Genomic DNA, 13958 nt, shown 5'->3' with positions numbered 1-13958 from the left:
AGCCCGAGGATCACCCTTGGGCAAGGTGTAGTAGCTGCTCAGCCTCCCGATCAGGGTCACATGAAACCACGGGAGCAGGTGGTGGATGGTCGTATGAGCAGTCGGTGCAGATCACAAGTCCTGGTTAAATGACCACTGACACCAGGCAGTCAATCCCTGAAGAGTATTGATCTTGGTTAGGGTCACCCATCTTGGAAAGACACTGCCCAGAAGGCAATGGCAAACCACTTCTGTAGAAAAATTTGCCAAGAACAATCATGGTCATGAGACAATGATCACCCACGTCATACGACACGGCACATGGTGATGACGGTGTGATTGTGTAGATCCCCTGGGTGCTCTGCGAGGCAGTGGGAATGATTCCCCACCCTCCCCACAATGGAAACCTTTGACTTGTTTAACCTTCCAGCCCTCCTACCTAACCCCCCCCAGCTCTGATCCAGACAAGCCTCCTTACCAACCCAGTCTACCCCACTTCCTCTGTTCCCCTACCATACACCAAGGCTGAACTCGTCTCTCAACCCCAGTAACAACACATGGTTCCTCTGCCAAGGAGAAGTTGTAAACTCAGCCAGCTACACCATGGCCACTGGACGTTGCTCAAGAAGACAGAATCCATCATTAAGGACTCTCAGCAGAAAGGCTATGCCCTCTAAAGATAAAGACAGAGTGAACTCTCTTCTCATTACTACCATCAGGGAGGAGTAACAGGAGCCACACGCAATGATTCAGGAATGGCTTCTTCCCCTCCACCATCAGATTTCTGAATGGTCCATGAACACTACCTTGGTGCTTTGCCCCACGCTTGAGTGCTCGGTGGGGGGGGGCGCTGATGGTTTTTTGTTGGGGGGGAAGGAGGATTGTTGCCTTGCTGCCGCTTGTGCGTGGGAGGGGTGAGCTGGGGGGGGGCTTTGGGGTTCTAACATTTAACTGTCATTCATTCCTTGGGACACTCCTCTGTTTTTGTGGATGTTTGCGAAGAAAAAGAATTTCAGGATGTCTATTGTATACATTTCTCTGACATTAAATCTACCTATTGAACGCTACCTCACAATTTTGCCCCCTTTTTGCACTTCATTTTTATACATATTCTACTGTAACTTGTATAATTCTTTATGTATTGCACTGTATGGCTGCCACAAGACAAAAAAATTCAGGGCATACGTCAGTGATAATAAAGCAGAATCTGATCCTCTCTGCCTGACGTGGTCCAAGGACAGTCCTACTGTTGATCTGACCACGTGAGGCAATTTGTCGAGGTCCACCCCATTCTTTGGACATTCATAACCGCATGAAGGCTCAGGTTCTCAGCGTTCCACGGAGTTCTACAGCTCAGAAACGGGGCAGACATGGTGACAGGGAGGTGGTGCAGACTCCACACAGACAGCACAGAACCCAGGTCTCCAGGGCTGGGAGGGAGGGGCTCCACACACCATAACATCATCTCTCTATAATCTCTCTGAAACACTCTTTTTATAATAAACACACACAAAATGCTGTGGGAACTCAGCAGGCCAGGCAGTCATCTATGGAAAGAGTATATAATCAACGTTTTGGGCCAAGACCTTTCATCAGAACAAGAGTCCAGATGAACAGTTTCAACCCAAAATGTCGACTGTTTATTCATTTTCAGAGATGCTGCCTGGCCTGCTGAGTTCCTCCAGCTCTTTGTGCGTGTTGCTGTGGAGTTCCAGCATCTGCAGATTCTCCCAACTTCATGTGCATTTAAGCAGTTTATGCACACAGCAGTTACTTGTATATTGTGTTTTATAGGATTGCTTTTATATTTATATCTATTGTGTTTTCATGCTAATTACACTTGTTTATGCTGCATTAGATCCAGAGTAACAATCATTTCATTCTCATTTACGTTGCTAACAATAAATAATCTTGAATTAATCTTCAACCAGGTGTTTGGGAAGTGGCAGCTGGACTTCCTTACACCTGTACTCAATTCCCCTTGCAATGAAGGTCATCATACCAGTAGCCTTCCTAACTTTCTGCTGCACCTGCGTACTTGTTTCCAACGACTGGTGTGCAAAGACACCAGGTCTCGGTGCACCTCCCCCATCTAATCCATCACCAGTCAGATAATAATCTGTCCTTCCGACCCACATGTGACAAATAAAGCTAATCTCTTTAAGTCCTGTTGAGTGGCACTATCTGTGGCTATGTTCCTTCCTCAAAATTTTAAAAAAAGAATTCTTAGACTTTGACAAGATGCTTTCCACAGATTAGCTCACAATTTTGAGGGCACATAAGAAACTGTCTGATTTCCGGCTCACTCCAGAAAAGGAGAAGAGAGCGGAAGAGTTGGTCGCATTTTGCTGACTGGTTTCTATTCATAGAGCTATAGAGACACACAGCACAGAAACTGGCCCTTCAGCCCAACTCATCCATGCTGACCCAAATGGTAAATTAGTTTATTACAACCACATGTAGCGAGGTAGTTGTCTTGAACACTATTCAAACACAACAACTCAGAACAGGGGTAAAACAGTAACAGAAAGAATGCAGAGGGGGCAGCACAGCAATGTAGCCGTTAGCACAAAGCCTTTTAGCACCAGTGACCCAGGTTCAGCTCCTGCCACTGCCTGTAAGGAGTGTGTATGCTCGCCCCGTTTTCACCTGGCCTTCCTCCAGGTGCTCCAGTTTCCTCCCACATCCCAGAGGCCGACTGGTTGGAAGGTTAACTGGTCACAACGTGGAATGAGTTCACTGTTACCGTGCTGTGTCTTAAAATAAAATTGAAGTTTGACATCTACAGGTAACGTGCAGTACAGGTCGACAATTGGGTGCAAGAGGAGAGACTGTCGGTGGCAGGCGGGGTCTCCAATGGGATGGGGGAGAGGAGAGACTGTCGGTGGCAGGCGGGGTCTCCAATGGGATGGGGGAGAGGAGAGACTGTCGGTGGCAGACGGGGTCTCCAATGGGACGGGGGAGAGGAGAGACTGTCGGTGGCAGACGGGGTCTCCAATGGGATGGGGGAGAGGAGAGACTGTCGGTGGCAGGCGGGGTCTCCAATGGGATGGGGGAGAGGAGAGACTGTCGGTGGCAGACGGGGTCTCCAGTGGGATGGGGGAGGAGAGACTGTCGGTGGCAGACGGGGTCTCCAATGGGATGGGGGAGAGGAGAGACTGTCGGTGGCAGGCGGGGTCTCCAATGGGATGGGAGAGAGGAGAGACTGTCGGTGGCAGGCGGGGTCTCCAATGGGATGGGGGAGAGGAGAGACTGTCCGTAGCAGACGGGGTCTCCAGTGGGATGGGGGAGGAGAGACTGTCGGTGGCAGACGGGGTCTCCAAATGGGATGGGGGAGGAGAGACTGTCGGTGGCAGACGGGGTCTCCAATGGGACGGGGGAGAGGAGAGACTGTCGGTGGAAGGCGGGGTCTCCAATGGGACGGGGGAGAGGAGAGACTGTCGGTGGAAGGCGGGGTCTCCAGTGGGACGGGGGAGAGGAGAGACTGTCTGTGGCAGACGGGGTCTCCAATGGGATGGGGGAGAGGAGAGACTGTCGGTGGCAGACGGGGTCTCCAATGGGATGGGGGAGAGGAGAGACTGTCGGTGGCAGACGCGGTCTCCAATGGGATGGGGGAGGAGAGACTGTCGGTGGCAGACGGGGCCTCCAAAGGGACGGGGGAGGAGAGACTGTCGGTGGCAGACGAGGTCTCCAATGGGACGGGGGAGAGGGGAGACTGTCGGTGGCAGACGCGGTCTCCAATGGGATGGGGGAGGAGAGACTGTCGGTGGCAGACGGGGTCTCCAATGGGATGGGGGAGAGGAGAGACTGTCGGTGGCAGGCGGGGTCTCCAGTGGGATGGGGGAGAGGAGAGACTGTCTGTGGCAGACGGGGTCTCCAATGGGATGGGGGAGAGGAGAGACTGTCGGTGGCAGGCGGGGTCTCCAATGGGACGGGGGAGAGGAGAGACTGTCGGTGGCAGGTGGGGTCTCCAATGGGACGGGGGAGAGGAGAGACTGTCGGTGGCAGGCGGGGTCTCCAATGGGATGGGGAGAGGGGAGACTGTCGGTGGCAGGCGGGGTCTCCATTGGGACGGGGGAGGAGAGACTGTTGGTGGCAGACGGGGTCTCCAATGGGACGGGGGAGAGGAGAGACTGTCGGTGGCAGACGGGGTCTCCAGTGGGATGGGGGAGAGGAGAGACTGTCGGTGGCAGGCGGGGTCTCCAATGGGACGGGGGAGAGGAGAGACTGTCGGTGGCAGGCGGGGTCTCCAATGGGACGGGGGAGAGGAGAGACTGTCGGTGGCAGGTGGGGTCTCTGATTCTGCTGGGCTGCTTTACCAAGGTAGCAAGAAGTGCAGAGTCCACGGAGGAGAGGCTGTTATCCATGATCTATGTACACAACTCTCTACAGTTTCTTGTGGTCACAAGCAGTGCAGTTATCATCTCGTACAGTGATGCATCCAGACAGGATGCTTCCTATGGTCCATCTATCAAAATTGGGAGGAGTCAGTATAATGGATTGTGGACTGTCTGTGTGAGTGGGTGGGAAAGGGGCTTGCGTTACTGTTGCTGTTATGCTTGTTATCGTTTGCGTTACCCTGCTGAGCATTGTGGGCATGTTACCCTGGCGCTGAAATATGAGACAACGCTTGCGGGCTGCCCCCGGCACATCCTTAGGTTGTGTTGGTTGTTAATACAAATAACACATTTCACTCAATGTTGCAATGTACACGGGATAAATAAATTCATCTGACACCGAATCTGAAGGACATTGGACGGCACAGCACAAGAACAGCCCTTCAACCCGCAATGTTTGTGCTGACCAAGGTACTAACCTTTCTGCCTTCTCAACCCACCACCTCCACCAGCACCTTCCCAACCCATCACCCCCACCAGCACCTTCCCGACCCACCGTCTCCTCCAGCACCTTCCTGACCCACCACCTCCACCAGCACCTTCCCAACCCATCACCCCCACCAGCACTTCCCGACCCACCACCTCCACCAGCACCTTCCCAACCCATCACCCCCACCAGCACCTTCCCAACACACCACCTCCACCAGCACCTTCCCAACCCATCACCCCCACCAGCACCTTCCCAACACACCACCTCCACCAGCACCTTCCCGACCCACCATCTCCACCAGCACCTTCCCGACCCACCATCTCCACCAGCACCTTCCCGACCCATCACCCCCACCAGCACCTTCCCAACCCACCAACTTCACCAGCACCTTCCCAACACACCACCTCCACCAGCACCTTCCCGACCCACCATCTCCACCAGCACCTTCCTGACCCACCATCTCCACCAGCACCTTCCCAACACACCACCTCCACCAGCACCTTCCCAACCCACCATCTCCACCAGCACCTTCCCGACCCACCATCTCCACCAGCACCTTCCCGACCCACCACCTCCACCAGCACTTTCTCAACCTATCACCCCCACCAGCACCTTCCCAACACACCACCTCCACCAGCACCTTCCCGACCCACCATCTCCACCAGCACCTTCCCGACCCACCATCTCCACCGGCATCTTCCCGACCCACCACCTCCACCAGCACCTTCCCGACCCACCATCTCCACCAGCACCTTCCCAAAACACCATCTCCACCAGCACCTTCCCGACCCACCACCTCCACCAGCACCTTCCCAACACACCACCTCCACCAGCACCTTCCCAACACACCACCTCCACCAGCACCTTCCCAACACACCATCTCCACCAGCACCTTCCCGACCCACCACCTCCACCAGCACCTTCCCGACCCACCATCTCCACCCGCACCTTCCCGACCCACCATCTCCACCAGCTGGAAGGAAAAGGGCAACAAAAACAGAGGGAACACCACCCCCTGTAAGTTCCCTCTGGGCCACACACCTTCCTGACTTGGAAATTTAGCCCTGCTCCTTCACTGTCACTGCGTCAAAATCCTGGAGCACCGTAACCCAACAGCATCTTAAGCAGAAAGCGCACCTCAAGGGCAGTAGCGGTTGAGAAGAGCTCAGATACAAGTTGAGGCATAATACTTAAGGGAAGTTTGGATGCACACATGGATGGAAGTGGTATTGTGAACTATAGGTGTAGATAGATGGGACAAGGCAGAAGACCAGGTAGGCACTGAATAGATGGGCCAAAAGTCCTGCTTCACTGCTGTAGTGTTCTACAATTCAATTCCTAACACAGCTAACCTTCACCTTCTCAAGGGAAAACAGGGAGGAGCCACTGAATATTGGCTGAGTCTGCAAATCTTACGTACATCCCTTGACTGATCCTGCTCGTACTTTATCCTTTCCACCATCTTCTCAACAACCATCTCTCTCTCCCAGTCCTGACAGAGGATCTTTGACCTGAAACACAGTATCATAGGGCACTGCAGCAAAGAAACAGGCCCTTCAGCCCATCTAGTCCATGCCAAACTAATATTCTGCCTAGCCTGATTGACCTGCACCTGGACCACAGCCCTCCATATCCCTCCCATCCATGTACTTACCTGAATTTCTCTTAAATGTTGAAATGAAACCCACATCTATTTGTTGGAAAACGTATGTGAACCTTTGCTTTTAGTAACTGGTTTGACCACCTTGTACAACAATAACTTCAACCAAACATTTCCCGTAACTGTTGATCGGTACTGCACATTGGCTTGAAGGAAATTTAGGCCATTCCTCTTTACAAAACTGCTTCAACTCTGGGATGTTAGTGGGCTTCTTTGCATGAACAGCTTGCTTCAGGTCTTACCACAACATTTCTATAGGATTAAAGTCAGGACTTTGACTTGGCCATTCTAAAGAATGAATTTTCTTTTTTTTTAAAACCATTCTGTTGTAAATTTACTCTTGTCTTTTGGGTCATTGTCTTATTGTATTATCCATCTTCTATTGAGCTTCAGGTGACAGACTGCTACCCTTACATTCTCCTGTAAAATGTCTTCATACAATTTTGAATTCATTGCTCCCTCAACAATTGCAAGCTGACCAGGACCTGAGGCAGCAAAGCTGCCCCAAACCAGGATGCTCCTTCCACTGTGCTTCACAGTTGGGTTGAGGTTTTGGAATGCATTTTTTTCTTCAAACATAGCGATGTGCACTTCTGCCAAACTTTTGTCTCATCTGTCCACAGAACATTATCCCAGGAGTGTTGTAGAACATCAGGTGGTCTTTTGCAAACTTGAGACATGGAGTAATCTTTTTCTTGGAGGACAGTGGTTTCCTCCATAACGTCCTTCCATGAACACCATTCTTGTTCAGTGTTTTTCTTATAGCTGACACATGAACAGAGACTTTAGCAAAGTTCTAGAGATTTCTGCAGGTATTTTGTTGTTACCCTTGGGTTCTTTCTCACCTCCCTCAGCATTGCATGTTGTGCTGTTGGTGTGATCTTTGCAGGATGCCCACTTTTAGAGAGAGTAGCAACAGTACTGAGTTCCCTCCATTTCTAGACAGTTTCTCTTACTGTAGACTGATAAATACTCTATCTTTAGAAATGCTTTTGTAGCCTTTTCCAGCTTCATGCATCTCTACTATTCTTCTTCGAAGGTCCTCTGAGAATTGTTTTGATCGAGGCACGGTGCACATTCTTGAGAAGAGCAGGCTCTGTCAGTATCTTGACTTTGTGTGCCTTTTTTATAGGGCAGGGCACATCTACAACCCACACCTCCAATCTCATCTCATTGATTGGAACACCCGACTCCAAATAGCTTTTGGAGTAAGCATTACCCCAGAGGTTCACACAATTCTTCCAAGAAGCACACTACAAGTAACATTGGATCAATTTTTCCTCAATAAATAAATGAACAACTATCATTTTTTGTGTTATTTATTTAATTAGGTTCTCATTATCTAGCTTTAGGACATATGTGAAGATCTGATCACACCCTTGGTCATATTTTTGCAGAAACAGAAAATTTTACAGCATTCACAAACTTCCTAGCACCATTGTACCTCTATCAAATCTCCCCTCAATCTCCTACACTCCAGGGAATAAAATCCTAACCTATTCAACCTTTCCCTATAACTCAGGTCCCCAAATCCTGGTCACATCCTTGTTCTCGTTAGCCGTTTCTCCTTCCACAGACGCTGTCCGAACTATGGAAGTGCCAGCTTTAACTGAGGCATCAGAAGCACCCAGGGAGATTTATTAGATCCCACAGACCTATTTGTAAATCGAGAATTTTCCTCCATGAACTGGAAGCTGGCTGCTTGTAAGTTTGTGAAGTACTTCAAGGCATTCTGAGAGGGAACTGAAGGATTTATAGCTACAACATTAACACGAACAGGGTATACATTGTCCCAGTAGTAATATCTACAACAGGTTTCATCCCAAAGTCACTACACAATAGCATTAAACAATTAGGCCTCACAGCAATATCTATGTAAATCTCTAGAAAGCCACAATACTAAACACCACTAGAATAGTCCAAAGGTTCCCAGCAATTGAGAAATGAGTATCACTGGCTGTGCTCATACCTCAGGTTTTATCTGCTTGAGCTGAGCAGAAATAAAAATAACAATAATAACAATTTCATTTATATAGCACCTTTCACACATTAAGATGCTGGCTCAAAGTGCTTTACATAGATTGTGACGATAGATCGAAATAGTGACAAAAAATATGAAACAAAATTAAAAATCAGAAGTAAAAACAAACATTATATAGAATACTGAATACTGTGCAAAGGTATCAGGCACATGTATACAGCGAGGGTAACTAAGACTTTTGCACAGTACTGCATTAAGATTATGTATTGCACTGTACTGCTGCCATAAGAAAACAAATTTCATGACATAAGAACATAAGAAATAGGAGCAGGAGTCGGCCATCTGGCCTGTCAAGCTTGCTCCGCCTTTCAATAAGATCATGGCTGATCTGGCCATGGACTCATCTCCACCTACCTGCCTTTTCCCCATAACCCTTAATTCCTCAACTATGCAAAAATCTGTCCAACCTTGTCTTAAATATATTTACTGAGGCAGCCTCCACTGCTTCATTGGGCAGAGAATTCCACACGTTCACCACTCTGGGAAAAGCTCATCTCTGTCCTAAATTTACTCACTCAAATCTTTAGGCTATGTCCTGTAGTTCTTGTCTCACCGACCAGCGGAAGTTATTTTCCTGCCTCTACCTAATTTATCTCTTTCATTAGTTTATATGTTTTCATAAGATCTCCTTTCAATCTTTTGAATTCCAACGAGTAGAGTCCCAGGCAACTCAATCTCTCCTCATAGTCTAACTCCCTCATCTCTGGAATCAACCTGGTGAACCTCCTCTGCACTGCCTCCAAAGCCAGTATATCCTTCTTCAAGTAAGGAGACCAGAACTGCATGCAGGTGTGGCCTCACCGGTACCCTGTACAGTTGCAGCAATAACCTCCCTGCTCTTAAATCCAATCCCTCTAGCAATGAAGGCCAACATTCCATTTGCCTTCTTGATAGCCTGCTGCACCTGCAAACCAACCTTTTGTGATTCATGCACAAGAGCTCCCAAGTCCCTCTGCACAACAGCATGCAGCAATTTTTTTAACCATTTAAATAATAATTTAATCTTCCGTTTTTCCTTCCAAAGTGGATGACCTTATATTTACCAACATTGTACTTCATCTACCAGACCTTTGCCCACTCACTTAACCTCTCTATATCTGTTTGCAGACTCTCCGCATCCTCTACACAACTTGCTTTTCCACTCAATTTAGTGTCATCAGCAAACTTAGATACACTACAGTCGGTCCCTTCTTGCAAATTGTTAGTGTATATCGTGAACAGTTGTGGGCCCAGCATCGACCCCTGTGGCACACCGCTCACCACTGATTGCCAACCAGAGTAACACCCATGTATCCCAACTCTCTGCTTTCTATTAGGTAACCAATCCTCTATCCATGCTAATACATCACCCCAACTCTATGCATCCTTAACTTACTGATAAGCCTTTCATGTGGCACCTTATCGAACGCCTTCTGGAAATTCAAATAAATAATGTTTATCTGATCCCCTCTATCCACTGTGCTCGTTATATCCTCAAAGAACTCCAGTAAGTTTGTCAAACAGGACCCGACTTTACTGAATCCATGCTGCATCTGCCTGATGAATCCAGTTCTTACCAGATGCCTTGCTATTTCTTCTTTAAAGATAGCTTCAAGCACTTTCTGAACTACAGATGTTAAACTAATTGGCCTATAGGTACCTGCTTTTTGCCTCCATCTTTTTTTTGAACAGCGGGGTGACATCCACCATCTTCCAATCTGCCAAGAGCTGCCCAGAGTCCAGAGAATTTTATGAAGGATAGATAAACCTGATTCTGATACAGGTCTCGATTGTGGACTGAGAGCAGGAAGGGGACAGGGAGAGGGGAATCATGGTTGGGAAAAGGGGAGGGAGCGGGAAGCACCAGAGAGACAGTATGTAATGATGAATAAACCAATTGTTTAGAATCAAATGACCTTGCCTGGTGTCTCAGGACAGGGTATGTCTGCACCCACGCCATCGCCCCCCAACCCTGGCGCTCCTTCTCTGCCACCTGTCCCAGAGCCCTCCCACAGAGCTCCACCCTTCACCATTCCCAACATATTTTGCTCCCGCTAGATATACAGACTCTCTCTCCACTCCATGTTGACAATACAGTACTGTGCAGAAGTCTGAGCATCCTTAACTTACAGATAAGCCTTTCATGTGGCACCTTATCGAACGCCTTCTGGAAATTCAAATAAATAATGTCCATCCTAGCTGTATATATGTGCCTTGACCTTTGCATAAACAGAAATATAGCCTCTTTAAGTGGTAGAATTTTCACTCACCTGTAGTTTGGAATCTTCTCAGAAAGCCCAAAGTCTCCCACCACAGCAGTGTAGGACTTCTCCTCGCACTTTACCAGGCAGTTCTGGAAGGAAAGGGTTAACATTACACAAAGAGAAAGTTTATTATCACTGACATACAGTCAGTCGTCACTTCATTAAGTCCACCTGTACATCTCATTAAAACAAATGTCCAATCAGCCAATCACGTGGCAGCAACACAGTGCATAAAAGCATGCAGATCTGAGGGTCAGTTGATGATCAGAATGCGGAAGGAATGTAACTAAGTGCCTTTGACCATGGAATGCTTGTTGGTGCCAGATGGGGTGGTTGGAGTATCTCAGTATCTGCTGATCTCCTGGGATTTGCACGTATAAGTCTCTAGAGTTCACAGGGAATGGTGCGATGAACAAAAAAATCGTCCAGCTGCTGGAAGTTTTGTGGGCCAAGCTGTCAGGAAGGTAACAGTAACTCAAATAACCATGAGTTACAACAGTAGTGTGCAGAAGAGCTTCATTGAACGTACAACACGTCAAATCTTGAAGTGGGGGGGTGGGGTGCTACAGCAGCAGAAGCGGCTTCCACTCCTGTACCCAATTAAAGTGGCTGCTGAGTGCATGTCATGACATTTGTAAACAAGACATGGAAATGTCTATAATCGCCAGGCAGGCATGCAGGAGTCCGTCTGACTGGATGGACCATCTGACCGTCAGTTGGAAGGGGAACACTGCAACAGTTCATGAGCAACACCTTCTTGCTTTGTGCTGGGAATCCACCATCTGCCCATCCCTGTCCTTTCTCATTGGCATCATGGAAGCTCCCCACTACCCTGCTCATGGACCGTTTGTCCCACTCCCATCAGGGAGGAGGCTACACCGCATCCACATCAGGACCACCAGCCTCAAACAGTTGCTTTCCCCAATAACCCACCCCTCAACTCCCGAACAACCACTACTTTATCATTCCCGGTCAGTCACCGTATGTACAGACACTCCTGTACCTAGTGTCACTTTCTGGACTTATAATCAATCTACATGCATAAGTATCTGCTGTGTTCATATTTATTATTTTTTTATTATTATCATCTTCTTTATCGTATTGTATGTTTTTTGTGCTGCATTGGATCTGGAGTAATGACTATTTCATTCTCTTTCACACATGTGCACTGGGAGTGACATTAAGCAACCTTAAATATTCCACGGCAGCATAAACTGGGTGACGTACACCCAGCTGTCCAACACTCCTCAGGGCCAAGAGGGAGAGGCAATGTCTGCCTGTCCCGCCAGCAAGGTCTGGGAAATGAAAGTTAAGTCCAGCTCGCAGTGAGTCTGCTTCCACAAATCCAACACCCATCAGAGTTGGTGTCATCAACAGACTTGAGCAGAGGAGGGAGGACAGAACACAGAAAAGGAGCACCACGGTAGGGTACTGGCTAGTGCATTAGGGTTACAGCTTGGAGCATCGGAGTTCAGAGTACAATTTCAGCACCCTCTGCAAGGAAGTTTGTACTTTCTTCCCATGTGTCTCACAGTCCAAAGACGTACTTTAATTGGTCATTGTAAACTGTCCTGTGATGAGGCCGTGCATACAATCAGTGGGCTGCGGTGCGGTGCAGCTCACTGGGTCTGAAGGGCCCGTTCCACACTGAATCGCTAACGAAATAAATAAATAACGTGCAACACAAGAACGATCCTCTCTGTGTCTGTACCAAACACCATCCAAGTAAACTAAATCCCTCTGTCTGTTGCTGTGCTGTATTTCTAAATTTAAAAAAAACTAATCTTTAATCTCTAGTTTCTCTCCACATTCCCATCAACTCAATCGCACACTCAGGATGATTCCCGGTGGCGAATTAGCCCACCAACCCGCACGTTATTGGGACGCAGGAGGAAACCTAATGCGGTCACAGGGAGGGCGTGCAAACTCCACATGGACAGCACCCTAGGTCAGGACTGAACCCAAGCCTCTAAAGCAGGGAAGAAGTGGCTCTACGCATTGAGCCATTGTGCCAGTTTTCAGAAAGAATAGCTTCATCTGTCTTCCAGCACCAACTTAGCATGCCCACAACTTACTAACCATAACCCAAGTCTTTGGAATGTGGGAGAAAATCAGAGCAAGTGTAGGAACACCATGTTTTCATGGAGAGAACGTAGAAACTCCTCAGAGACAGCACCAGGAACCGACCACTGGCACTGTAGTAGTGTTACACTAAGCACTATACTACCGTGGTCATACATTGCACACTCTAATGAAGCTTAGGTTTCCATACCTTGGATGTAAGGTCCCGATGGAAGATTCCCTTGGAATGCAGGTAGCAGAGGCCCTTTGCAATGTCCAGTGCCAACCTGATTCGGACCAACCAGGGCAGATGCTCCTTGCTGCCCAGAACCTGCTCCAGGCTTCCTCCGTTAATGTACTGAAATACACAGAACAAACACAAGTTAGTGAACATTGTTCGGTCATGTCCAAAAGCATCCCACAGATAGAATCAATGTCAAACTCCAGGTCTACTGTCATATGCACAAGTTCCTCGGGGTTCACTCCTGAAGCCTCCCCCATCACAAGGCAGCGTAGGTTTGAGATCAGAGTTTTCCTTCTCCTAGGTGAGCTGCCAACCTCGGCTGACGAGCCACATCTGCCCAGTCACCACTGCCAGGAAGAGGGGGAGAAGGGGTTGGAGGAGTGGGGAGCAGAAAGGAGCAAGAAGGATATCAGTAATCTGGTATGGATGCAAAAAAGGAAAGGGTTTAGTGATTTAGTATATCCTGACTTTCAGCAATCTTTCCCTCCAAACTCATCAGCAAGCTCCAAGACCTGGGTCTCTGAAAATGCATCTTGATTTCCCCATTGACGGACCTCAATCCATACGGATCAGGAACAACATCTCCTCCCCACTGACCATCCAATGAAGTGCTTCGAGGGGTTGGTTTTGGCGTGAATCAGATCTGCTTCAGAGATAACCTGGGCTTATTCCCCTCCAGAGATGCTGCCTGAATTGCTGAGTTCCTCCAGCATTACTCCACTTCCACTTGGGCCCATCCACATCGTTGGGGCAAGAGGTGACGTCTCAAAAAGCCTGCATCCATCATTAAGAAGCCGGTCACCATGGACGTGATGTCTTCTCATTGCTACGGTCAGGAGGTACAGGAGCCCGGGGACCCACGTTCAACACCTTCCTCTCCGCCATCACATTTCTGAATGGACA

At 48.6% G+C, this 13958-nt stretch overlaps 1 protein-coding gene across 1 annotated transcript in view; it reads right to left on the bottom strand.

Annotated features, from left to right (window-relative positions):
• Positions 1–13958, bottom strand: part of LOC132396558 (dual specificity testis-specific protein kinase 2-like) — a 122831-nt gene that overhangs the window by 50854 nt on the left and 58019 nt on the right. The window contains exons 4-5 of the mRNA XM_059974200.1: positions 13023–13169; positions 10757–10839 (exon numbers count right to left, since the gene is read on the bottom strand). Of these exons, the coding sequence (XP_059830183.1) occupies positions 10757–10839; positions 13023–13169 (230 nt within the window). The remainder of the gene's footprint in view (positions 1–10756; positions 10840–13022; positions 13170–13958) is intronic.

The sequence above is a fragment of the Hypanus sabinus genome, chromosome 7, assembly GCF_030144855.1.
Source record: "Hypanus sabinus isolate sHypSab1 chromosome 7, sHypSab1.hap1, whole genome shotgun sequence".
Taxonomy (NCBI): domain Eukaryota; kingdom Metazoa; phylum Chordata; class Chondrichthyes; order Myliobatiformes; family Dasyatidae; genus Hypanus; species Hypanus sabinus.
The sequence above is the reverse complement of the archived record's forward strand: the minus strand, read 5'-3'. Positions and strand labels throughout refer to the sequence as shown.